Here is a 27,500-nt window from a genome sequence, read left to right on the forward strand (position 1 = left end):
CAGGAGGAGGAGGAGGAGGAGGAGGAGGTGGAGGTGGAGGCGATGAGGTGGAGGGGGAGGAGGTGGAGGTGGACAAGGAGGAGGTGCAGGTGGAGGTGATGAGGTGGAGGGGTCGAGTATAGCGTAGGGAAGGTGTAATGGCCAATGTTTGCCTTAAAGTTGAGCTCAGTCACACGAGGACGGTGTGCCATTAACAACAGTGGCAGCGAGGGGCCAAGCCGGTCATTGTGGTCTCGGGCACTACCAAGATGGCCGGCTGCTTACTTTGAGGCCTGTTGTTTGGTAGCTGCAGGCGCTGGGAGGTGGCGACGGTGATTGGCGGTGATGTGGTGTTTGTTGACCCTAGTCGTGTGTTATAAGCAGAGGTGTCTGTAGCTCGTCAGTCCTTTTTACCCACTGGTCACACCACCAGGCTTGACCGCGCGCTGAACTTTCCAATTTCAAGGACAAAAAGCAACTTAAATGTTGCACACACACACACACACACACACACGCACACACACTCCATCTCCCTGCCCCCGCTCAACAAGAAGTGCTCCAGAGAGAGAGAGAGAGAGAAGCCCAAAGAGTCAGGGGTATTCTCCTGTTACCACCGCAGCACCAGTTCCATGTCGGTCTGCTCTTTTTAAAAACGCTTCCACTCCACTCTGCCCTTGAACTCTCCCAGTCAGAGTTGTGTCACTCTGGGCAGCGGAAAGTGATTTGCCGCCGAATTCATATTGGTGGTTTCCAGAAGCATAACTTTATGGATTTAGCACACACACACACACACACACACACTGTAGCAGACTGCTGGCGCTACTGGAGGGGACTGTGTGTGCTGATGGATGAGGTGCCTGGCGGCCACAGAAGCCATGTACGCCGCTTGTTTTTCCCGGCAATTATGCACATCGCGAGCGAGAGACCATTGTGTCATTGTTGAAACGCGAACACAGGCGATATTTCATTCGCAGCCATCCGTAATTAGCGACTACTAGTTTTATGGCGGGTGCTTTTTTTTGCAGACGCAGTCGCACCACTGCGATGCCTGAGCGGTGACTGAAGTTAGCTGAGGACTTTTGTCACGGGGATAGCCGTGCTCGTAGTCATCGCCAGACGTTGTGGTCGCTGGCCCGGCAGTCGGTCCAGTCCCCCCAGTCTCCCATGTGCGTCGGTCCCCGCTGCGAGGCTGACCTCTCCCGAGGGCCCATAAAGCCGGCGCCCCTGGTAGTCCGGTGCACTCCTCGTGGCCCTGGTCTCCCCCCTTTCTCCATGCGCTCACAGCCCGGGGCTCACCAGACCTGACCGCAGTCAAGACCACAGCCTCCTGACCGCACCCCCACCACCACCACCACCACCACCGCCACCACCACCCTCCTCCCCACCCTGGGTTCTGTGCTAACGGGAATTGATTGTGCCCGCCTCAGCGCTGCTCGGGTGAACGTGCCGCCAGGCGTCTGCCCCGGGTGACTCAGGGACTCTGAGCAATGCCCTAAAGACGCTTTAATGGCTCTCTCACCAGAGCCAGCCACAGAGAGCCGGCCGGGACCTGTTTTCCATGTGACCCCCAGAACAGGAGTCTGTCTGCTCGTTCCTCTCAAAAATCAGGAGCTGGTTCTGTTCTCTTAGTCTTGCCCCCCCCCCCCCCCCCCCAAAAGGTGCCATTAAGCGGGTGGAATGTGCTGCAAATATGCCTGCCTGCTCCAGAGGAACAACAACAGCAGCAGCAGCAGCAGCGTCATCATGATGATGATCATCAGCAGCGTGAGCTGCAGCTGCCGTGGCTTCCCCCAGACGTTTCCCCCAGACACAGGAAGCAGCGTGGAGCTCCAGTAAAAACCCAGAGGCTCCCGGGCCGGCCTGACTCAGCTGCTGATCAATGCACCTCCAACGGACAGACAGGACAGCCATTACACCCCCCCCCCTAACACACACACACAGACACACACACACACACACACACCTCCCCACTCTGGTGCCTCGGGGGCAATCCGGACAGGATGCCTCCTCCCAATCCCAGCTCTTCGCCACCGCCAGCAGCCCCCAGATACATGCTACTGCTAATGGGAGGATGAAAGCTCTCCAATAATCTTGGGGCTTTTCTCTCTTCCCTGCGTAATGAAATGTTTAAATGATGGCGGTTAGCCCTCTCGAGGATTAGCCCGGGTTTATTATTAGTGCTGATTGGATGGAGGGGAAGGGAAGTCGCGTGCGCGCCGCACAGATGATGTGCTGGATACACGGCCGTCCAAAAAGAGTAATGGAGTTATCTCATAATGGATGGGTCTAGAGCACAACGTCTACACACAGCTCGGCTTTTAAGAGCCACGTTGAAACACACCCTGTGGCCCCGTCTCCATTGGGGCACAGGAGGACGATGGAGACCGGGTTTGCACTTCAAAGACGGGTTTTGCAGGTGATTTGGCAAATACTCTTAAAGTGTTCGGTAAACTGTTTCAGTAGCACATGATAAAACTTCACAGTGTGTTTTAACTACTGCTGGGAGCAAAGGGGAGCTGAGCCGAGCAGAGCGGGCCTTTCGTATGTATGTGTGTGTGTGTGTGTGTGTGTGGTAGGTTTTTTTTTGTCTTGAACACAACTCTGTTTCATGTGTAACGTGGTAACTGTGGTCCTTTTTTCTCCCCCCCCCCCCCCCCCCACTCCCCCCGGGTGCCCTTGAAGACTGCCGGAGTGGCTCTGGGTTGCGGAGCGTGTGGGTGGTCCGGAGCGTTCGTTTAGGTTGGTGTACTCCATTAAGCAGACCCTCACCCCGCTGACCCTCCGCATAATTCCACCTTTCTAGTCGGGAACGCCGGGACTGAAGTCATATGTAGCCGTTTCTCCCCGCAGCCGTCTTTTTTCTCGCTCCTTTCCCCCTCTGTCAAACAGCTCTGATGGGATGTGACTGTTGCAGCTCGCCGCGCCACCCGCCGTCTTTCGCAAGTGTGAGATTTTTCCTTTCTCGGCGGCCGATCCGGTAGTTTACTCCGTGATCAGCGCGGCTCGCCGGTGGCCACGTTTTTTTTTTTAACGTTTTTTTTCTCCCGCACGGGTTTATCTTAACGTCTATTTACACCCAAGTGGTCGGAAGGTTGGAAAACACTGATTATTTTAACACTAACTGTGAACAGAGGTGGAAGGATTTACCTTCGCCAGGGACGCGGCTCTCGTGCGCAGGCTTTATTTGTTCGGGGGCCGGCCTGTTTTGGTGTGTTGTCGAGATGGAAATGGGCTCCACTTGCTGGAGGGCGCGCTGGAGCGAGATGTGTGTTTGCTTTTATCTGGGCCAGCACCGGGGCCCTGTGATGTGCGGCTAAGAGAGGAAGAATGTAGTGGGAATAATTGCTTGACATGTCACTCTTCGTGGTGGGGAGGCGGTGGAGGGGGGGGGGGGGGGGGGGGGTGAGGGGGATGGATGGAGAGAGAGAGAGGGAGAGGGAGGGAGGGATGGAGAGAGAGAGAGGGAAGAAAAAAGGGATTGCTAAAGCATATGGTTAGCTGAAAAGATAATAAACATTGTAGGCTTGGAGAAGTGTATCGCCTGCTTGAGATTTACCACATTGCTTCTTCAAGTGACCGGCGTGATAAGAACGTACATGTGTTATAATTACATTGTAATTGCTTAAATCTTTTGCTAAACTTTGAGACGCTTATAATTTCCAGCTGACAGTGAGTTGGGTGTTCTCGGGGATCGGCTAAGGGCTCCCCATCAGTACAAGCAAACCCCCGGGCGGTCCCCTTGTGTGAGCCCCCCCAACCCCCCTCAGCCTTAGCACTGGAAATGAATCATCCAGAGGTTATTAAATGTAGGACAGCAGTCATGCCAACCTGCTGTTGTGCAGATGGAAAAGGCTACTCCACTTCAAAGACGAATGTGTTTGCGCGGTAGCTGAAGACATGTTAGTCAAGGTGGCCTATCAGGTGTCTGGCTCGTGGCCTCTGAATGTTGACTGATACCTCTTTAGCACTCACTTACTGAGAGATGTTTCTGGAAAGATAATCATTACTACTTTGGAAGTTGGCAGCGCTTCCGTACACATTTCTGTTTCCTCGCTCTTATGACTGAGGTCTGGTGAGGGTTTCAGTACCAGCCTGCCCTTTTGAAAGGTGTAGTTGACAACACTATGAAAGAGAATGAGTGTGTGGATATTTACACGATTTAAAGTTCTCAGGCGTGGACAAAGCTTTTCAAGTTTATATGTGCTTACGTAATTGCAAAAGGGTTCTCCAATGTTTTCTCACTTAGCCTTTTAAAATTATATCAGATTAGTCAACAGAATGTGCCTTTGGGACATTGGATGAATGGTTGCTGATAATGGGCAATGAAGATATTGCTTTAGACTTCAGTGATTTCTTTCTACAATAGGCATTTGCAACATTAATGATGAAAACAAGTGACCCCCCTGGGCTTAAGACTGGCATCATGTTCACGGTGCCCTTATACTGGAGAGAGGCTGTCTCCTCTCAAGGGTACAGGAGTGCGTGCACTCCACCGAGCCCCTCTTACTGTAAACGTCTTGTGTCCTCCCATAGCCCCCACGCAGGGGCCGGCCCTCGTCAGGTAATGGCTCGCGTCTGATCCAGGTAGATCCCTCTTTGTTTACAGTCGCGGGCGTAACTACAGGCCGGGGCGCTGAGGAACTCCCGGAATCTCCGGCAAAACAGCAGCTGCAACTCCCATGTGCAATTAAGCTGTCAAAATAGCTGCAGCTTTCCCGCCGCCGCCGCGGAGCGCGACTCCGGCCACCGCCGCACGGATCTGCGCCTGTCCGTCACAGCGCCGGACGAGCATGGACGTCTGAGGTGGCTGTGGGGGGGGGGGGGGGGGCGTCGTCACACACGCGCCCACAACTCCCACCCCCACACACACACCCTCTCCGCACACGCACGCACACGTGAGGGCCGAGGAAACGCGACGTCCGTCAATCAGCGACGGCTTCTGTGCGTCAGCGTGCAGGGGATGAGTGAGGAGACCTCAGGTTGACGGATGACCTCAGCCCAGAGCCGGAGAGAGAAACCCCAAAGAGATTAAGCGTCGGGTTTGGACCGTCAGGGGCGTCAACGTCGACACGGCGGAAAGATGACATCAACACCCGTTCCGTGCCGCGAAAAAAAATCCCAACGCGTCGATCCGCGCGTTAAAAGTCGTGTCTAACCGCCGCTCCCATTTTAAGCCGTACTGCGAATGTGTCCTCCAGAGTTTCAGGGAACACATTACCGAGGCCTTAAAGCGCACACAGATGCGTCAGGCTCACTTCCCGCTCAGGAACGCTAAACGCTAGCGTATTAGAAATTAATGAGTGGTTCCTATTAAAGGCTGTGGTTTTGGATACGAGTTTTGAATTTTCCCCCCTGTCCTCTGATTGTGTGTGTACATTTGTGCGTGTGTGTGTGTGAGTGTTTGTGTGTGTGTGTGTGTGGGGCTGACTGGCAGGCAGACAGACAGACAGTGTGGATTGCTTTATTGTAACACATTGCAGTTATTAGCAGGAGGGGGGTGGGGGTGGGGTGTGTGTGTGGGGGGGGGGGGGCGGTGGAGGCTGTGCCAGGCTAGTCCGAATGCTTCACATGTTTGGGCTGAGGTTGCGGTTAGCTGATGGAGACATCTGAAGAGCTGGAACCACTCTGTTCTAAATCAGGAACTCTTTCTTTTTATTTTCTCTCTCCTCTGTCCTGCTTTTCATTCTCTCTCTCTTGCGTTCTCTTCCTCCAGTTCTTTCTTTCTCTTTCATTCTTTTACTCATCATGCACTCACTCCCCCCCTCCCTCCTCCCCTCCCTCCCCTCCCTCTCACTATCCCTTTTCTCACACTGTTTGCACATATTCTGGAATAATGTTTCCTCTCTCTTTTCTCTCTACTCTCTCCCCCTCTTTCCTCTCCTCCTTTTTTTGAGGATGTGCTTTACTCGCTCCCCCAGTGGTAGTCATAAACCTCAGTGCCACTGTCTAGTCAGTGTAAGTGATGAGTAACAAGGATGTTTTCCACTTAAAGGAAAACGCATAATCCACTGAGCTAGTGTGTTATTCTATTATATGCTCTCGTGTTATTTTGGTCCACTCTCCCACTCGCTCACTAAATCCCTAAGAATGTCATGCTAGAGCACTGTATAGATTCTTCATCTCCTTTGATGTTTGGTAGTCTGGTTTTGTTTCAGCGTGCGAGGTGTTTGGCCTGCTCCAGTGGCAGTAGTGGCTTCACTGAGGTAGAGCGTGCCGTGTTGTTGTTTGTAGCGAGAGTAGGAGAAAGCGCTCCTCTGTTCGGCGTTTAGCGCAGTGTAGGGGCAAAACAGTGGAGCATTTAGCAAAGAGGGATTTTCTGCATGAATACCTTAAATATCAGACTTATCCCTCAAGCCCGAATTATAGCGCATTATTCACATTTTAAGGCTCTAGCAGCTACTGTACCGTAAACACAAGAGAGCTTTCTTGTGGTTTTGCACTCCAGACCGAGCGTGGAAAAAAAAGAGACCTAATTGTTGTGTTGCTCCGTTTTCTTGTGGAGGGGGGCCTTAATTGTTTTGCAAGCCCGCGTTTGATCCTCGGAGAGTCACGTAATAAACAGCCGCAAGAAAGGACCTTTAACGAGACGGGACGATGAGGACGATGAGCAGACGCTGCACTCGTTAAAACGCATCCACAGTCGCTCCAGCGCAGGAGAGTTCAGGACGAGTCGCTCCGTCGGACGGCGGGACCGGGACTGGGACTGGGCCTCAGCCCCTTCGGCACTGCCGCGGGACGCCCCCTTTCCAGCGCCCCCTTGTATGCCCGAAAAAATAGCTGCAACCGATTACCTCTCCGCAGGTCAACCTGTCTCCCAAAAAAGGGCCTTTTGTTTTCCTTGCTCAGAGGTCTCTCTATACAAAAAAGGGCCTGAAAAATGAGGAGCGGTGTGGAGCCTTAGCTCACAGCCCGCCTGCCTGCCTGCCTGCCTGCCGGTGCACAACCTGACTCCCTGTTTGTTTTTGCTGTTATTCTGGGCTTGTTTGAGGCCGATATTAAACATACCAAGGTTGACTTGGGCACAGCAACGGCTGTCTTGGCAGCGCCCGGCTGCCTATGACATCAGCGCTGCCGTAGCGGTGCCTTCCCGAGGCTCTCAGCGTGGAAATAGTTTAGTAATTATGCAGCGTTCTGGCACCGGCCACTTGTCCCTTTTTATGAACACGTTTTTTTTATTTCTGGCTCCTGAAAGGAGCACATGCTTGGAAAATGAACCAAGTGCTTTCATTGTAACATTATGCAGGGCTAGAATGTGCTTAGTAACACATTTGGTATCGCCGGGCCCATAAACAACTCTGCTTTCAGAATGATAACAGAGGAAGCTGCTGGCTCGCACACTTTGTTGTGGCTGAGCGAATATTTTTTGGTGCGAGAGAGCTGTTTTGAGAGATGTCTGTTCTAAAAAATGGAGCCTGGTATAAAACAACAAACAGAGCTCCTCGGGCCGAGCCCAGCTGGGTGGATGTTTAGTGAAGTTTTTTTTCGAACGTGAGTGATGTTTGAAATTCAGGGTGCCTTGTTTATCTGAGCCGTAAACACAAACACGCTCAGCATTCGCTGAGTGTTTAGTTCTGCTGCAGTGTGTGGTTTTCATTAAAGCAATTAGGCTTGGAGCGTAGTTTTATAGAAGCCTTATAATTGTATGCTATTTATGTATTTTAAATTGGCTCGATCGGTTCGCATCTTTCATGTTTCTGTCTCAAAACCAAAACCAAGTCGGTGAATGACAAATGTGAATTGAACGTGGGTTGAATTTTTCTTTCGCGAGAAAGCTCTGTTTAGTATGACGGTCTGTCAGCTCAGCAGCCTCACGTCAAACTCGGTGACCTTCGGCTACTGCGGCGAGAGTCCCTTCTCAGGCTGACCACTTTTGTGGCGTCGTGTTGAATTGCAGTCGAAATTGAAGTGTCACTTTCTCCAACGGCAGTGAAACCAATGTGTACTAAACGTCCCCTCGTCTTTTTTCGAGCGCCGCCGATGTTGAGCCCCCGAGGCAGCGAGGACTTGTCGATTCCCGACGCGCCGCTCCGCTTGATCAAGGCAAGAGCGTGTGGCCGAGCCTCGTCTCTGAGGCGAGCATGCAGAGCACCCAGGGCCTGTTTAGTCATGTTGGAGTTTGGGAGTGACCGCATAGAGGGCATTAAAATGCAGCCATGCGTTTGAATAACCACACAGGGCTTGTGCTGTGAGCAAGTGGTTGCATGCACACTAGCATACCTTCTCTGTTTATTTCAAGCACCACTGTTGTTGTGTTTTTTTTCTAACGCTTCTCTATACAGAAACGTTGCGTCCACACAGAAAAGGACTGTGTCGGTGTCTTTACTTGTGTCTTATTCATGAAAAATGAATAAAATAAAATAAAAATGAGTGTAAAAAAAAAAATAACGGCGCAGCTTCCCAAATTTGCAACAGTCCGGCGAGGCTCGCGGCGCAGTTTCTCCGGGCGCCCATTTTTCATCCACCCAACACCGCTGGTTGCCCCGGCGCCGCCACTCTCCCAGGCCTCTCGCGAACAAAACACATTTCTATGTAACGAGCTGCTTTTCATTGAGATGATTAATCAGCCGGCCCTCCAGGCTAATAGTCCGGCGCACTCACCGGAGTCGGATTCGGCTTTTTAATCCCCGGCGATTCGCCACGGATTCCCCAGCTGCACGGCTCTTGATAGTGGAGTCAGCTCTTTTTACGGCCTCCCGCACTGGAGATCCAGCGGCGGCGGCGGCGGCGGCCATGTTTTCTTGCAGGACTCTGTGGAAGCTTGGAGGAGGAGGAGAGAGGGGAGAGCAGCAGGGCCTTTAATCACGGGCCCATGGCTTTCTCAGCATCGGTTACACGTTCATTAAAAAGACATTACGGGCTCATTGCTCTTAGGCATCTGACGTGCACTCTCTTAGGTGTGAGTGGGTGCTGATGGGAGGCAGTTGTGTTGAGCTTGTAAGTTCTTCACAGAGCAGCTCTAATTTCCTTGTTTATTTCTGCCTCTCTATCCGCTTCACATGCCTGTGCACCCCCCCCCCCCCCCCACACACACACACACACACCTTGTCTGTCATGTTATATTTAACCTACACATGTTTCATTCTCTCGTCTGCCTCCACGTCTTTTGGTATCACTTGTTCTCTCTCTCTCTCTTTCGCACTTTCTCTGTCTCTCTCACGTGCACTTTCTCTGTTTCTCTCTATCGCGCGTGCACTCTCTCCCTCTCTGTCTCTCTTTCTCTGTGCCAGCTGGAATCCATTCCATCAGATGGGTGTCATCCCTTTCGAGAAAAAAAAAACAACAATGTGCGGGTTGATTGCTGTGTGTGTATGGTGCGTTGGCGGCGTGAGTGTTGATATGAGGGAGATGAGGAGGGATGAGGGCAGCCCCAGCCAGATTCCTCACCCCTCTCCAGCAGGTCACGCTGTACCCACACACCCCCAATACTCAACCCCACACACACACATGCACCCATACACACACACACACACACACACACATACACACACACAACACCCACACAACACCCACACAACGCCCCAAGCCCCGTGACCATCAGGGAATGCAGACAGCACAGTTCTATGAGGTTCTGGAAGTTGATAAAATTAGTTCTTGGTTCTCGCCTTCCACAGCTGGACCTGGCTCAACTTCACGTTAGTTCCAGCACAACCGTCCTTGTCTCTGGCTTAGGATTTGGTCGCTGTCCACATCCCCTGGAAGCTCCATGGGCCCCCTGAGATGGGGTTGCAGTCCTGCCCCCGTATGGCTGTGCACTGGTGGAGGGGTGCTGTGGTCAAGGACTGGCTGAGTGCCTTCTCCCAGGAGGAGGAGGAAAGCCCTGGGCAGGGCAAGAGTGAAGCGGAAGTTGCTGGTGAAGGGGTCTTGGTGTGTGTGTGTGTGTGTGTGTGTGTGTGTGTGTGTGTGTGTGTGTGTGTGTGTGTGTGTGTGTGTGTGTGTGTGTGTGTGTGTGTGTGTGTGTGTGTGTGTGTGTGTGTGTGTGTGTGTGTGTGTGTGTGTGTGTGTGTGTGTGTGTGTGTGTGAGAGACCCAGCGGGGGAGTCTGATGGAGATAAGAGTGAGTCGGGTTCCCTCCGTTTGTTTTTCCATACCAGCGGCGTTGCACCCAGCCATCACACCCCCCCTTCCCCCTCATCCACCACCCCCCTCCTGATGGGAGTGTCTCTTGGGGTGGGGAGGGGTGTGTGTGTGTGTGTTGGGGGAAGGGCTGAGTGTTGATGTCATTCTGAGTTCACTAGGTGAAAAAGTAACAGAAACAGGCCGTGACACCCACTGCCTGGGTTGAGAGTTAAGCGTCTCCAACAAGGCAAACTCCTGTAACGCTGTACCAGCGTTGGAGAACGTTCACAGAAACATGTTTCTCAGCCAGTGCCTGTTGACTTGATTCATGCCATTGACGTGAACAGCACTGACAAAAAATCTCAGAGTTAGGATTTTAGCCGTGGTGTCCAAAATGAAGTACAGACGTGATTTATCAAAATATACCTGGCACGCTCCCGAACCAAAATAAGTCATCCCGCGAGGGTTAGTTGTTCAAACATCCAAGGCTTGTGTCTTAACAACACACTGTTGTACTCAGGGCCAATCTATGGACATGATAAACAGCGCTATCTTCGCCCAACTAAAGCGTCTAGGCCACGTGCCAAGTCTATCTACGCTCGTTCGTTTTTTTCCCTCACTGAAAACAAACCCTGCTCTGTTATTTTGTCTGCCCTAACTTCGTTCCCGCTGCTTAGATTTGCTTGTTAGAGTGACGTCAGCTCGAGTCCTGTGTATCTTGCCTAATCAGGGAACAATTTTTTTTTTTTTCAGCGAGCAAGTATTATTTGGAGGGGGGCGGGTGGGGGCGGAGTAGTGGGTCGGGGGTATCGAGAGCAGTGTGCTTTCTATCATTGTGTTTACACAGCGTGCCTCCCTTAGCCTCTGTGTTTGGAGAGGGAGGGAGGGGGTAAATGTGTGTGTGTGAGTGTGTGTGTGGGTCACACTTCAGGGTTTACCCTCCAGACAAGGCCGCCATGCTGCCTATCAGTGAGCCAGACGTGTGTGTGTGTGTGTGTGTGTGTGTGTGTTGGAGGGGTGTCAGGGGGCCGCACACCTCACCTTCCTGTGCCCCCTAACCCCTCCATGGGTGCCCACTTACCCTCTGAGTAGGGGGTCTCCCCTCGGCTGTCACTCACCAGTCGGGGCCGTGACAGAGGACAGGGCTCTGGGCAGAGAGAGGGAGAGCGGTGGGGTGAGAGGGGGTCAGGGGCTGCTCTCCGCCCTCAGCACTTCAGTCCTCTCCTCCTCTGTCTCTGTCTGCCCTCAGTCCTCCCTACCCTGGTTCTCTCACTCTCTCTCTCGCTGTGAGTCTGTCTGCCTGGCTATGGGACAGTTCATTTGTTTGCTAGCCTGATTAGCATTCTTCTGTGTGAGTCTGTCTCTCTCTCTCTGCCTCCATGCTCTGTGCTGTGCTCATGGCCCAGATCACTTTGCCCCCACGCCCTCTCCCCGCCCCTCCCCTCCACTCCTAACCCCCAGCAGCTGAGAGCTGGGAATGCCTGCATCTGTCCCAAGGCTTTCCCCCAGAAATGCGTGCACACACGCACGCACGCACGCACGCACGCACGCACGCACGCACGCACGCACGCACGCACGCACACACACACACACGCACACACGCACACACACACACACACACACAGAGACTCTCCCTCCCCTTCCTCCTGTGAAACGCCACAAACAGTCCAACTCTCCTCTGGTCAAGACCTCCCCAGTCAGCGCGAAGTCTGAGTTCGAATGGAAGAGTTTAGAACTGCTTCAGCAGCATCCGTGCTGAACTTGTGGCGCTCTGAAGCTCCAGCAGCACGAGCACCCTCGTTGAACCCGCAGACGTCTGCAGCTAGCGCGGCTCCCGTAGCCTGGCTGAACCTCCGGGCTGTGGAGCTGGTGGTCTTGGATGGACATGTGTGCTGAAGATGTGTTGATATGCATGATTGATGAAGGAGATGATTGAGTGGAGATGAGCTTTACAATCGAGTGCGCGAGAGAAAAACAACGCCACACCAACACCACTTCCCAGAAACGCTACTTTTGTATACACACGTTGTATTCTTTCAACGAGAACCAATCAAATCCCTCCACTACCCCAGCCCTCGCCCCTCCATCAGAAGAAGAAGAAGAGGGACTGGAAAATGAGGTGTTAGCAATCAGCAATAATCTACTTCTTATTATTGCCCCGAGCTCATAATTTGGGCTCTGATGAGATTATTTATTATTCCTGGGCGCTGTGTTTACCGAGGCGAGTGGAAAACGCCGCGTGGGGCCCGCACGGGCATCCAGGCGCTGGCCACGGCGGCGCGTAAATATTTTTGCCTGGGTGCCTTTTGTTGCCTGTTTTGGCGTAGGTCTGTTTACGTTAGCACGCCGGCGCTATAGAGCTCTGCATCTTCAAGAGCAACCACCACCTCCTTCCATTATGCGGGGCACGTTTAAAATGTAATCTTCATCAGCCGCAAGCGGAGAGCTCATTACCGTACTCTGTCAATCTAGAGAGAGAGAGACAGAGAGAGAGAGAAAGAGAGAGAGAGGGATGAAGAGACACAGGCAGATAAAGAGACATAATTAGAATAAGCAAAGGGAAGCAAAGAAAGACACGTAGGGTGACAGATGGGGGAAAGTGTGGCAGTTGGGCCCTACTGACGGTGATTTTGTTTCAGCAAAGGGGCAGTGGTAGCATAGTGGCTAAGTAGCTGGGCTAGCATGCATGCAGTAGCCTGACTAGCTGTGGGTTCAATTCCCGGCTTTCAACATTGTGCCCTTGAGCAAGGCACTTAACCTTCAGTTACTCTGGGGAGAAAGGCCCTTGTAATATTGAGTGATATAAATGTAAATCGATTTGGATAAAAGCGTCTGCTAAATGAATAAATGTAAATATAGCAAGCACCATTGTTCCAAACACAAAGTAGGTAGGACTCTCAGAGCTGGACATAGCAGCTCACCCCCCTCTCACCTCTACACACCCAGCGGAGCCCTCTGACCTCTTAACACAGATCAGGCCGAGCCTGCCGTGCCTGTCAACACATTCCTCCGCTGGACACCAATCAGGCCCGCGCTCTCTCCCCTCAGTGTTACCAGTCTTACCCCGAGCAGCCTCCGGCTCAGATAAGGCCCAGATAAGGCCCAGATAAGGCCCAGTCCAGATAGTGGGTGATAATGGGTACAGTAAAGCAGCCTCTCCCCTCCTCTGAGCAGCCACAGCGCTGGACTGAGGAATCCCTCACATTCACCCGCTCACACACACACTGAAAGCGAAGGCTGCTACGCAAGGCTCCGACCTGGGAGTTCCGGGTGCAGTGTGCTGCCCAAGGACACCTCCCCAGAGTCAGGAGGAGCTGCTGGCTGACCGGTGGCTGACTGACTCCTCTACTTCCTGAGCCACTGCCCCCCCCCCCCCCAGCCCCCACCCCCCCATGATGGGCATAGATATGGTGGGTGCTGCTCTGGAATCTTACACGTGACCTCGGTATTGTTCGTTCCTTGTTCTCTCGGTGCAGCTACAGAACATGCTGACCATCAGACGCCTCTGTGGACGTCCGGCGGGGCTTTTCAGGTCTTCGTTAGGACGTTTGAGTTTTATGGCAGCCATAGAGCAGGCAGGGGGGGGGGAGGGGAGCGGGGGGGCAGGGACGTTGACATGGCCAGATAAGGCTAAATGATTGAAGTGTTTCCATGACTTCTCCCTCAAGGTTCTGACCGGATTCTCTGCCTTAAAACAGTTTGTCATTATTCTGACCTTTGCCCCCGGTGGCCATGCGTCTGTGCCAACACGAGCGAGGCGTAATGGTCACTTTTATTGCCCTAATGGGCTGTTGGTGAGTGGGCCAGTGATGGGCTGACCCTGGCTCTGGCCATTACCGTTTATCCTGCACTTGGTGTGTTGCCCCGTGTCCTTAACAGAGCCTGGAAACAGAGCTGTAAACAGATCACTTGTTAAATGAGTAAGCCGCCTTCTGATTGTGTGTGTGTGTGTGTGTGTGTGTGTCTGTGTGTGTGTGTGTGTGTGTGTGTATGTGTGTGTGTGCTGGTCTACAACACCCCCCACAGCACCAGCACCCAGGCCAGTTGAGTGTGGGCACTGGGTTTCCTCAAGGCTCTAATTGTTTTTGTTGCACCTCATCTTGTGGCCCGTTGGGCTCTTTTATGGGGGGGCACTCGCCTTGGCCAGCCAATAAATAACTGCGCTCCGCCCGCCCTGTGTTTACTCTAGGGGCTCTTCTCCTGCGAGGGGGGTGGGGGGGAGTTTCCCCTCCCCATTCCTACCTCTGCCATTCCCACATTCCTCTGCATGACTGAGTGCCACTGACATGATGGGGGATGAAGAGAGGAAGAGAGAGAGAGAGAACAAGAAAGATGGATGGATGAGTGGAGAATGAAAGATAGGGAGAGAGGCTTAGAGAAAGAGTAAGTGATGAGGAGTGATTGAGACAGAGAGAGAGAGAGGGAGGGAGAGAGACTAGAGACGGACTGAGGAAAGGAGAGATGAATAGAGAGAGAGAGAGATGGGGAGTGTGGGTGAGTGAGAAAGACAGACAGAGAGAGAGAGAGAGAGAGAGAGAGGGAGACAGAGAGAGAGAGGGAGACAGAGAGAGAGAGAGAGTGCAGTGCTGGTGTTCCTCCTTGAGGTGGGGTTTATTTGTGCAGCCCAGGAGGTGGTTGTAAAAGCGCAGCGGACTCCCTCAGTGGTGCGTGACCTGGACCTCCGTCTGTGGCCTCTCTCTCCTCCTCTCCTCATCTCATCTCACAGCCCTCTCCTCTCCTGCTCTCCTCTGCTCTCCTCTCTTCTCTTCTCTGCTCTCCTCTCCTCTGCTCTCCTCTCCTCTCCTCTCCTCTCCTCTCCTCTCCTCCTGCTCCCTGCCCCATCATTTGTGCCCAATGGAATGTGGAGATGCTTTCCATTTTTCTTGCCTGTGATTTAACAGAGGAGTGGCTAATTGTACAGAGTGACCCCAACACCCCCCACCCCACACACACACAGACACACACACCCCACTCGGCTTTCTCTGATTATGTAAAGCATGTGCAAAATGTGTTCCTCAACACCCACAAGCAGTGGGGAGTCATTGTGTTATTATTAGCACACAGACAGATAGTGTGGGGACAGAAGGGGAAGATAAACATTCTCCAGCCTTCCTCCAGCAGTATCTCTCTTCATCATTTCATCTTTTTGATCTTGTCCTCTAATCGCTACCTTCTCTCTCTCTTCCTGTTGTTTATTTTGCCCTGTGCAGGATGACCATGAGAGCTGTGGCTCCAGCTCGACCAGTCGCAGTGCGTCCGACAGCTCCAAGTCCCTGGCCAAACCCCGGCGGGTGCAGCAGGCCGCCCCTACGGACCCGGACCTGCCCCCAGGTGAGTGAGCAGACCTCCATGGGCCACCCCGACGCCCTGCCTCCCCACACAAACACCCCCCACGGCCTGGGCTGAGTATTTGGGAGGGGGAAGATGTGTGTGTGTGTGTTTGTGTGCTTGTGTGTGTGTGTGTGTGTGTGTGTGTGTGTGTGGCGAGGACCATATATCAGCGGGCGGTGTAGTGTGTCTTATCAGCAAGGCCACTTGACCCCGTGCCTGGACAAGGATTCCTCGCTTTTCTCCTCCTTTATTTATTTTCCTTTCCTCTCTCCTCACCTCACCGGCCTCTCTCCTCTTCTCTCTGTCCACTCTCTTCTCTCCTCTCCTCTCCTCTTCTCTGTCCCCTCTGCAGTAGAACAGTACTAGCATATCCTGTTGAGGTTCACTAAGCACTGTACAGCGCGCGGTGGAAATGTTCTGTGCACCGAGCAGACCTTTGCACCTCTTTGTCCTTGTTGAGAGCGCACTTGGCTACGCTCCAGCCAAAGTGTGTGTGGCGATAATCTCTTTTGCTTTGAGTGGCAGGATGACAATCTGTGTGTATGTGTATGTGTATGTATATATATATATATGTGTGTGTGTGTGTGTGTGTGTGTGTGTCCAGGGGCTTCTCAGAAGGACCCCACACTGGTGTGTGTCCCTCATTGCTCCTGATTTACGGCGTGTGTGTGTGTCTGAGCGGAGCCCAGTCCGTGGTCTTAACACCAGCGCGGCGTCCAAGCCACAGCCGCTGCTGCTGCTCCACTGCTATGTCACTCATGCGGCCCGCAAGCACGCCCCCGCCGCACTGACCTATACGAGCCCCAAAAATGGGGTGTATATGAGGGGCGGTCAGCGCGCTCGGATATCCAGCCATCGCTTGACCTTTCGCCGGGCGCTGGTTGTTAAAATCGCTTCTTTGCGCACGCTGCGTCGAGTGTTCTTGTTTGTGTACCTATGAAGGAGAGAGAGGGACCGAGAGAGGGTGGGAGGGAGAGAGATGGAGAGATGGAGAGAGGGAGAGGGAGAGGGAGAGGGAGAGGGAGAGGGAGAGGGAGGGGGAGGGGGAGAGGGAGGGGGAGAGGGAGAGGGAGAGAGTGGGAGAGAGAGGGAGAGAAAGAGAGAGAGAAAGACAGGGAGGAAGAGAGAGAGAGGGAGGGAGAGAAAGAGAGGGAGAGAGAGAGGGAAAGGGAGAGAGAGGGAGAGGGAGAGGCAAGCTGGAAGAAAAAAAGCGGAACCACTGAAAGAGGAAGAAAGTGAGATGGCAAACAACCAGGAGGTGTTTCCTCAACTGTCGTGTCCCTGGCTGAGGGCTCAGTGGTGGCGGAGGCCCCTCAAGCCCCCTCATGAACCCTGGGGCTCGTGCCCAGGGAGGATCCGCTTCCTCGGCTGCGGGGAGATAGCATCAGCCCCCCAGCTGTGAAAGCAGGGGACCTGCCTCGCACCCCCATCTCCCACCCCCCTCCAGGCCTCCAGGGGGCCCCTACTCCTGCTGGCCTCGTCAGGCAGAGCCGGGCTGGGATGCACTGGGTTAGGCCAGGCTTGGTTAGGCTGGCCCGGGCCCCGTTGTTCTGTTACCCAGCTTGCAGTGGTGAACTCGGGGTAACCTCTGCTCCGCTGTGTGGTCATCAGGCTCACACCCACTAATCCTGTCCCTCCTCTCCTCTCCTCTCCTCTCCTCTCTCCTGTCCTGTCCTCTCCTCCCCTCTCCCTCCTCTGCACTGGCTAATGCAAACAAAAACACACAAGCCACTGGAGCGATCAAGCAGCCCCAGACACCCACCCATCTGTATATTTATTTAGTTCTTCCTCACTCCCCCCCCCCTCTCCTCTCACAATCCCTCACATGGCACTGGATTCATTGTGCAGAAATGCTGATCACTCAGCCAGTGAACGTCTCTCTCTGTCATTCGCTTGATCCCGTTCAATCTGAAAGAGGGGAGGAAAAAGTGTTGTGCACTATCCATTGTTTTTGTGTTTTGTGTGTAAGGTTTCAGGTCAAGCGGTAAATGTTTTAGCGTGATGGTTGAGGTGTGTAATTCCATAGGAATTGTTATCATAGGAATTGTTATTGTGTGCTAGCTCAGGATTGGCCCAATCACTGTGAAGCTGATCAGAAACCCCCCCCCCCCCCTCTCTCAAAGAGCAGGAGGAGAGCGGATTGGACAGAGTGTGGAGTGTTGGACACACAGTGTGATCTTTACGCCCATGTCCCCTCTGTTTTCCTCTCCTCTTCTCTTTGTAGTCTCCTCCAAACCCTACGGAGGCATTAGCGTGTGTTCTTCTTGTGAGTGGTTGAGCGAGAGCTCCTCAGTGAGTGTCGGTGGAGTGAGTCCCTCGGGCCCCGCTGACTGTGGTGTTGTTTTGAGTCTCGTGCCGTGGCGTCTCGTCACCCACCCACGCAGGCGGGGCCCGGCCGCTCTTTCAAACAGCGCCGGCTCTCACGTCATAGGCGTGCCCACACCCCCCCGCTTCACCACAGCTGCCCAGGCTCAGCCACAGCGCATCCTCAAGTCATCAACACTCAGAGACACACACACACACACACACACACACACACACACACACACACACACACTTATTTTCTCACACGTCCACACATCATCAACTCTTGTCACACACTCAGTTTTGACTCTATACATATACACTGTATGCACACACTCTCCCCCTTCTCTTTCACTTACACACACACACACACACACACACACACACACACACACACACACACACACACACACACACACACACAGAGGCTGGGATTAAGGTTCATATATTTTTTGATGCTCTGTTATTGTTTTGAATACATTGTTATTTTTCGGCGCATGCTCCGTCTCTGACCAGAGGCCTTCTGAGAGTGTCTGAAGAGGCTGTCCACTTGTGGTCAGTGCCATGCATCTGCAGTCTGCTGGAACGGGCCTCAGCACTTTTATCGTTGTGGATCGTTCTCTTTCTCTCTTTCTGTCTGTCTGTCTGTCTTCTGTTTTTTTCTGTCTGCCTCTAACACACATCCCCCTGTCTGCCCCCCTTCTCATTCTCTCCCTCTTGGATTCTCTCTCTCCACCTCTCCCTCTCTGTCTCCCTCTCACTCTCTCTTTCTGTTTCTCTGTTGCACCAAAATTACAGCATCCACCATGTATTCTCTGGTAAAAGAGCTATTTCTAGGCGCTCAGCGCCCAGAATAGTTTTGCGACTCTCTTTTTTTGCAGTTTTGGTGACCTCCTTTGGCATTTCCTCTTGGGGTCCCCGGTCCCTGTGCAAATGGGACATTTAGCTCGGGCAGTTAAACTTAAATATCATGGCAGCGCACACTGCAAATGAAAGACACACACACACACACACACACACACACACACACACACACACACACACACATGCACACACACACACACACACACACACACACACACACACACACACACACACACACGCACACATGCACACACACACACACACACACACACATACACACACACACACTTGCATGTGCTCTTAACGAGGTGCTGTAAACACACAGCTACTGTCCTGCGGGGTTTTGTCTGTGGGTGCCTGTGATAGTTTATTCTGTCACTGTTATTTTGTAGCCATTTACTGCCACTGGTCAAAATGCAAAATTTCACAGCCCTTCCTTTTCCATTTTATTCTTTGATCTTATTACAGTCTAGTTAAAGGTGGAGACTGGTCTATGCTGGTCTTGTTAAAGATGGCGCCTGGCTTAGGTTAAGGATAGAGACTGGTCTGAGTTACTATCCCCCTCTGTGCTGTGCAGTAGTGGCCCTTCCTTGGCCGACCACTCGGAGTGGCCCCTGGTAAGACTCTCTGAACTGTGAAATGGAGAAAAAGGGGCAGATTGTAAAGCTGTAATCTGCAGCTAAATCTGAAGGAGTGGCATGGCTCTGATGAGAGCGGCGCGCTCGGCGCATTATATCAACAGCTGAGCACTGGGCCCTGAGCCAGAGCACCAGCTCAACCAGGCGATATGCTAAAGAACTCCAGCTCAACCAGGCGATATGCTAAAGAACACCAGCTCAGTTAAACAATATGCTAAAGAACAGCAGCTCAGTTCAACAATATGCTAAAGAACACCAGCTCAACCAGGCGATATGCTAAAGAACACCAGCTCAGTTAAACAATATGCTAAAGAACACCAGCTCAGTTAAACAATATGCTAAAGAACACCAGCTCAGTTCAACAATATGCTAAAGAACACCAGCTCAACCAGGCGATATGCTAAAGAACACCAGCTCAGTTAAACAATATGCTAAAGAACACCAGCTCAGTTAAACAATATGCTAAAGAACACCAGCTCAGTTAAACAATATGCTAAAGAACACCAGCTCAGTTAAACAATATGCTAAAGAACTCCAGCTCAACCAGGCGATATGCTAAAGAACACCAGCTCAGTTAAACAATATGCTAAAGAACACCAGCTCAGTTAATCAATATGCTAAAGAACACCAGCTCAACCAGGCAATATGCTAAAGAACACCAGCTCAACCAGGCAATATGCTAAAGAACACCAGCTCAACCAGGCGATATGCTAAAGAACACCAGCTCAGTAAAACAATATGCTAAAGAACACCAGCTCAGTTAAACAATAAGCTAAAGAACACCAGCTCAACCAGGCAATATGCTAAAGAACACCAGCTCAACCAGGCAATATGCTAAAGAACACCAGCTGAACCAGCCAATATGCTAATGAACACCAGCTCAGTTAAACAATATGCTAAAGAACACCAGCTCAACCAGGCAATATGCTAAAGAACACCAGCTCAACCAGGCGATATGCTAAAGAACACCAGCTCAGTAAAACAATATGCTAAAGAACACCAGCTCAGTTAAACAATAAGCTAAAGAACACCAGCTCAACCAGGCAATATGCTAAAGAACAACAGCTCAACCAGGCGATATGCTAAAGAACACCAGCTCAGTTAAACAATAAGCTAAAGAACACCAGCTCAACCAGGCAATAAGCTAAAGAACACCAGCTCAACCAGGCAATATGCTAAAGAACACCAGCTGAACCAGCCAATATGCTAATGAACATCAGCTCAACCAAGCGATATGCTAAAGAACACCAGCTCAGTTAAACAATATGCTAAAGAACACCAGCTCAGTTAAACAATAAGCTAAAGAACACCAGCTCAACCAGGCAATATGCTAAAGAACAACAGCTCAACCAGGCGATATGCTAAAGAACACCAGCTCAGTTAAACAATAAGCTAAAGAACACCAGCTCAACCAGGCAATAAGCTAAAGAACACCAGCTCAACCAGGCAATATGCTAAAGAACACCAGCTGAACCAGCCAATATGCTAATGAACATCAGCTCAACCAAGCGATATGCTAAAGAACACCAGCTCAGTTAAACAATATGCTAAAGAACACCAGCTCAACCAGGCAATATGCTAAAGAACACCAGCTCAGTTAAACAATATGCTAAAGAACACCAGCTCAACCAGGCGATATGCTAAAGAACACCAGCTCAGTTAAACAATATGCTAAAGAACACCAGCTCAGCCATCTGGAAAGCTTTGACATTGTATCGCTTAATAACTGCCCTTGGAAGACAAATAAAAGATTTGTCAGAGGTCTAAAATGGAGCTTTTTATAATTCTGTTGTATTATATAGCCAGCTTTTGAGAGTAGCTGTGCTTTTAAAAAAAAAGAAAAATAGAAAGCAACAACCTTAAAATGAGATCTATTTCTGTGGGCTTTAAAAACCGATGCCACAGACACGCACACTGTACAGTATATTACCCAGTGCATCCGTGTTGCTGAAAAGCCTTGTCACTCCTCTCCTTGTTCCCTAATAATTGGCAGCACTAATAGCCACTAATACCCTCCGTCAATAGGAAAAAAGGAGAACACGGGGCGGTATAGGGTTTCTTTCCTGAACTGCACTGAGGAGACTCTGGGCCTTGGCCTGTGCGCTGATCGCATAAAGAGGTTGGTTTTTCCAGTCATTTTATGGTCGAGGAGATTTAAGTGGGCCTCATCCCGACGGGGCCCAGTCACAGGTGCTGGCTGTGTCAACTGTTTATTGAAGCGGCACGCTGCGCAGAGACTCGTCGAGAGAGGGAGCGAGCGAGCGAGTGGAGGAGGAGAGGAGGAGAGGAAGAGTGAGAGACAAGAGGGAGGAAGGAGAGGGAGAGGGTGAGTCAGAGAAGGAGAGAGAGAGAGAGAGATTGAGAGTGAGTGAGAAGAAAGGAGAGGGAGAAGGAGTGTGCGTGCGTGAGAGAGAGAGAGTGAAAGAGAGAGGGAGGAGAGGAGAGGGAGAGAGAGAGAGTGGACACATAGGTCTTGTGTTGGTGCTGGGTAAATTGGATCCAGAGGGGTGATCGACGGGGGGCCAAGCGTCACTTCATGGCCCCTCCGCAGGTGCGCCATGCAGGCCCTCGGAGTGACCCTAACACCCTGCTCAGAAACACACACACACACACACACACACACACACACACACACACACACACACACACACACCCTGGGGCGGTGTTGGCTGTAGCCATGTGTACAATCTCTCTTCCTCTGTCCCCGCGGTGTGAGAGGAAATGATGTGAGGTCAGAGGAGTGGCGTTGAGCTGCTCTGATATCCTGGCGCAGCAGGCGGCCCTCTGGAGAGCCATCTCGCACATCATGGACACGCTCAGACACAGCTTCACCTCCACAACTGTGTGTGTGTGTGTGTGTGTGTGTGTGTGTGTGTGTGTGTGTGTGTGTGTGTGTGTGTGTGTGTGTGTGTGTGTGTGTGTGTGTGTGTGTGTGTGTGTGTGTGTGTGTGCGTGTTTGAGTGTGTGGTTGCATTTATGTTTGTGTGTGTGTGTGTGTGCGTGCGTGTTTGAGTGTGTGCTTGCATTTATGTTTGTGTGTGTGTGTGTGTGTGTGTGTGTACATGCATGGCCACTGGTGTCCCGGGTCCCCATTCGGCTGATACTTCCTAACCTCGGAATAGGCTCTTTCACTCCTGTCATAAAAGCTCCACTTCCATCGCTGAAGTATCTCTTATTTGTCTTCCAAGAGCAGTTATTACGGGGTAGAGGCTTTCCAGATGTCCGAGCGGCCAGTTACTAAGTTTAATTTCGCCATTACTCACTCTGCACGCTGGACGGGACAGACACGGGGACTGGGGATTGGACATTTCACGACGTTGGAGAATTAGGGGGGAAAACTATGAACGAACACTATGGCCTAAGTGGGGGTTTAGGATTCTTTTTCTTATTCAGCGATACATCACAGGTCGCGTTAATTGTCGTTTGTGTCACTGTCTCGAAGAGGCATGTACTTGCAGGAAGACAAACATTTGGGTTGGAAAACAAGGAAAAAGCATTAAACTTTTATACGTTTAACTCTGAGTTGCTGTGTTTAACAGTACAAGAGAGGAATGAATAATGTCATTGGGGCTGTGGTTAAGAGGATTTATTGCTGTATATTTTCATATTTTATGGTCGAAACTCCCCTGTCTGTAATATTTTAAGTTCTTTCGTACTTTGTTGAGTAATGACCTTACCATGTATGTTTTTCCTCACGAGCTTCTGTTTCCCTGCGTTGGTGTGCTGTTAGGAGTGACTGGTAACACTGCAAGATAGCTCCCCAAGCACCGCTGAAACCCAACCTTGCTCACAGTATGCACACACACACACACACACACACACACACACACACACTCACACTCACACACTCTCACACACACTCACTCATTCTTGTTACTTTCTCTCTCTCTCTCTCTCTTTTTCCTCCCTCTCTCACCTTCTCTTGTGTTCCTGATGTTCCGTCTCTCTGTTCAACGGCTTGATTTTTCCAGTCTTTACTCTCTGTGTCGTTGAAAGACCCAATTGACTTGCCTGCAATGTCCGCTTGTCACATAGTCCAGACGAAGGGTGTGTGTGTGTGTGTGTGTGTGTGTGTGTGTGTGTGTGTGTGTGTGTGTGTGTGTGTGTGTGTGTGTGTTGGTGTGGTATGTGTTTTTGACAGCGACAGGAATATGCTAAGTCGTGTACTAGTTTATCATGACTGCATGTTGCCGATGGCATTTCGTTTTAGCTTTTGTGGTTGTCAGCCCCAGAATTACCGTAATATTGAACTAATGTCGCTCTGCAACCAGTGGGTCAGTCTTTGTTGGTCGTGAGAGTGGTCACAGCATTGCATGCTGTCCTTACATGCCACAAGGACGCAACACGTGCCCAGTTTCTCATTATGTTGGATATAGTGTTGATAGATATATTCTCTCTTTCTCTCTCTCTCTGTCTCTTCCTTAGGATATGTCCAGAGCTTGATCAGGCGGGTGGCCAACAACGTCAACATTGTGGTGAACAACCTCATCCTGAAGTACGTGGAGGACGACATTGTGCTGTCGGTCAACATCACCTCTGCCGAGTGCTACACTGTAGACGAGATGTGGGACAGGGCCTTCATGGACATCGCTGGTGGGGCTTCCACATTTATGGCACAGCCATTCTCTTTGTGTGTGTGTGTGTGTGCGTGTGTGTGTGAGCGTGTAACACAGGATGTATAATGGATTTTGCCCTGCAAATGTTCTTTATTTATTTTTTTGTAGATTCAGATTTAACCTTATTGTCTCTGCATAAGTAGAAAAGTACAACGAAATGCAGGTGTATATCTTATTACAAGACAAGTGCTTTTGCTGCAACCTTTACACGTTACAGTATATGAATATAGTATGGGGTTGCCTGGATACAGTATAAAGGGTGCCAAATGTAAATAGCCCTGGGCATTCCATAGCCTAGATGATGACCAATAGTCTATTTCACAGTTGAGACTGTGTATGTTTGCTAGTCCTGTGCGTGATGAGCTGCAATCTTCAGCTTAGGCTGGGCCAAGTATAGGCCGGACCGTGGGTGGACACTATGTAAAGGCGGCAGTAACACTCCATAGCATTCCATAGATGTTGTCTAGTAGCCTATTCCTATGGAGCATGCCAATATGATGTCTTAAACTGGCCAACGGTGACGTATCACATCAATAGTAATAGAAATAGCCCGCATTATGAAATTTATAGAGCATACTTTAAGGAGGTTGGCAATGGCGACAATAAGCAACAATAGCAGCAACAGTCGCTTGTAAAGGTGGCTGCCTTTGAACTCGGCGCTGAAAACAGCCACGGCTGATAGCCCCGGAAAAGCGACATCAAAGGAGACGCTGATTTACGGGCTGTCGTATTTTTAACATCTGAACGGGCTGGAAATTTATATCGACAGATGAGTGTAATAATTGGCCCTGGGATTGAGCTGTGGGGAAGCTCTCGATTTCCTGTGTCAACACTCTGCCCGCCTGTCTGTGCGTGGAAACGAGTCCAGCAGCACTTGTGTGGTGGAGCACAAATGGATTTTTTATGTGTGCGATCGCCTGTCCCCAGAGCAATTGCTTTCACTCTTGATGAAAGCCTGTGGGTAGAAACACATCCGTTAAATAAAAGTCTCCACATCTCAATGGGCCCTAATTTTAATGGCGGGCAAACAGCAAACACTTTGTCTAGTCTATCAGCAAGCAGGGTTCTTGTGCATGAACTATAGCTATTGCGTGGCATGTTTGAGCCTAATGTTAAATCAGCACATTGATTTTACGTTACATTTTAAGTTGGCTTTAGTTAGCCTAAGTCATTCTCTCCTAGCTCCTCTTCTGTGCTCGTCCTTTGCTCATTTGTGTCGCGGTCTTTGTCCTCCTGTCCAGCTCCCGACCTGGTGCTGCGGAAGGTGATCAACTTCTCGGACTGCACGGTGTGTCTGGACAAGAGGAACGCCAGCGGGAAGATCGAGTTCTACCAGGACCCGCTGCTCTACAAGTGCTCCTTCCGCACGCGCCTGCACTTCACCTACGACAACATCAACTCCAAGATACCGGCCGTCATCAAAGTGAGCCGCCCGCCCGCACGCCATGCACTCATCACTCGCTCCATCCTTCCATCTCTCTCTCTCTCTCTCTCTCTCTATCTCTCCATCTGTCCTTCTCTCCCCATGCCTCTCTTCCTCTTCTTTATTCTTGCACTTTCACACTCTTTCTTGTGTGCGCTCTCTCCTCTCTCTTCTTTCTTTATTTTCCCTCTCTTTCTCTCTCTCTCTCACTCCTCTCAGCCCCTCTCTGCACTTCTCCCTCTCTTTCTCTCCCTCTCTTTCTGCCCAGCCTAAGTGGCCTGGCTCTTGTTTACATTATAGAGTGGCGAGGGGACTGGGAGTTTGGCGGTGTTAATAATTTCATTTCTGTCTGCACTGCCTTAATACTTCACACATGGAGAGAGAGAGAGAGGGCGGAGCGGAAGTGGGACGTGTCCGTGCGTCCTCTCCCATAGCCAAGCGCCTCTTGTCACCGGTAGCCTGATGGCCCGGGCTGCAGACCGCCGCCTGCTACCGCTCCCCATCCCAGAGAGGCTGCGGGGTCCTCGCGTCAGGACGCTCTGGTTGTGGGAAGAGCTGAAACGGACGCACTGAGATGAAACATTTGAGACATCTCAGTAATGTGTCTGGCCGTTATTTGGGCCGCCACTGTGGTTTTTGGTTTGGGGCGATCGGGGAGGGGGTGGTCCACATTTATAGATGCTGACTGACGGTTCTGTGTTGGTGTGTGTGGATCTGTTTGATTGTGTGTGTGTGTGTGCGTGTGTGTGCGCATGTGTCTCTTCCTGTGTGTGTGTGTGTGTGTGTGTGTGTGTGTGTGTGTGTGTGTGTGTGTGTGTGTGTGTGTGTGTGTGTGTGTGTGTGTGTGTGTGTGTGTGTGTGTGTGTGTGTGTGTGTGTGTGTGTGTGTGTGTGTGTGTGTGTGTGTGTGTGTGTGTGTGTGTGTGTGTGTGTGTTTGCGTGCGTGTGCGCGTGTCTTTATCCACACAGATCCAGACCATGGTGGAGAGCCTGAAGCTGTCCATGACTGACCAGCAGCTGCCCATGTTCATCCGCGTCATGGAGCTGGCCCTGGCACTGTACTACGGCGAGATCGGCACCACCAAGGAGGCGGACGGCGACGAGGGCGCGGGCAGTGCCCGGGAGGTGGTGGTCAGCATCCCAGGTGAGGACGACAGATGATCAAACGCCCCCGACAGACGGGTCACCCAACTGACCACACTGAGCCTTTGGTCAAATTAAAGTAGCTCACAGCACAGATGGGCCCTCAGTTGACCTCAAGTGCTTAATTGTTTCCTTACACTCATTGAAGAAGGATTCTCTCTCTTGCTCTGAAGAGCCGGACATATTTTTAGCTTTGCTCATATTCCTGGATATTTTTAGCGGTATCTTTTTTTTGGCCTGCCACTTGACTGCTCTGTGTGTGTGTGTGTGTGTGTGTGTGTGTGTGTGTGTGTGTGTGTGTGTGTGTGTGTGTGTGTGTGTGTGTGTGTGTGTGTGTGTGTGTGTGTGTGTGTGTGTGTGAGGCCTGCCTGTGTGTTTGTTTGTTGAGCACACAGCGGGACCCCCCCCCCCCCCCCCCCCCCCACTCCTCTGGTGGGTGACTCATGGTCTCTGCCCCACTCCCCGCGCAGCGTGTGCTGCTCCACTTCAGTGCACAGGGACGGTCGCTGTTAGGGAACGGCACATTGAACATCAGTTAGACCGTGGCGTGTTCCTCGTAGCCCTCCTCGAAAACACACACACACACACACACACACACACACACACTCATAGACACAGACACGCACACACACACACACTCATTGACACACACACTCTAACAGACACACACACACACACTCACAGACACACACACACATACACACACTCATAGACACACACTCTCACAGACGCACACACACACACACACACACACACACACACACACACACTCACAGACACACATGCGTATGGACACAAACACAAAAGCTCACCCGGTCAAGCAGCGGGCAGAATAACTGGACACAGACTGTCGTTGTTGGGGCCTGATCTCCTCCATCTGCCAGGGCTCAGGGGGAGGATGCGAAAAGAGAAACAAAACTCCTCCATATAAAATAAGAGCAGAGAGGAGAAGAGGAAAAATCCGCCCTCACAAAATGGCCGAAACAGAGTTTCTCTCAACCAGCTTGACTGTGTTCTCTTCCACTACACTCTCCTGCTGACCAGACTCTGGGTTGTGTGTGTGTGTTTGTGTGTGTGTGTGTGTGTGTGTGTGTGTGTGTGTGTGTGTGTGTAACTGTTTGTTTGTCTGAAAGGGCATATACGTGTAT

General features: G+C 51.4%; 1 protein-coding gene across 2 annotated transcripts in view; it reads left to right on the forward strand.

The window, feature by feature from the left end:
* LOC134082664 (intermembrane lipid transfer protein VPS13B-like) overlaps positions 1-27,500 on the forward strand; it is a 360,061-nt gene that overhangs the window by 12,022 nt on the left and 320,539 nt on the right. For both annotated transcript variants that reach the window (XM_062538539.1, XM_062538538.1), the window contains exons 4-7: positions 15,245-15,365; positions 23,597-23,764; positions 25,029-25,210; positions 26,179-26,353. In XM_062538539.1, the coding sequence (XP_062394523.1) occupies positions 15,245-15,365; positions 23,597-23,764; positions 25,029-25,210; positions 26,179-26,353 (646 nt within the window). The remainder of the gene's footprint in view (positions 1-15,244; positions 15,366-23,596; positions 23,765-25,028; positions 25,211-26,178; positions 26,354-27,500) is intronic.

This window comes from Sardina pilchardus, chromosome 6 (assembly GCF_963854185.1).
Source record: "Sardina pilchardus chromosome 6, fSarPil1.1, whole genome shotgun sequence".
NCBI classification, from domain to species: Eukaryota; Metazoa; Chordata; class Actinopteri; order Clupeiformes; family Clupeidae; genus Sardina; species Sardina pilchardus.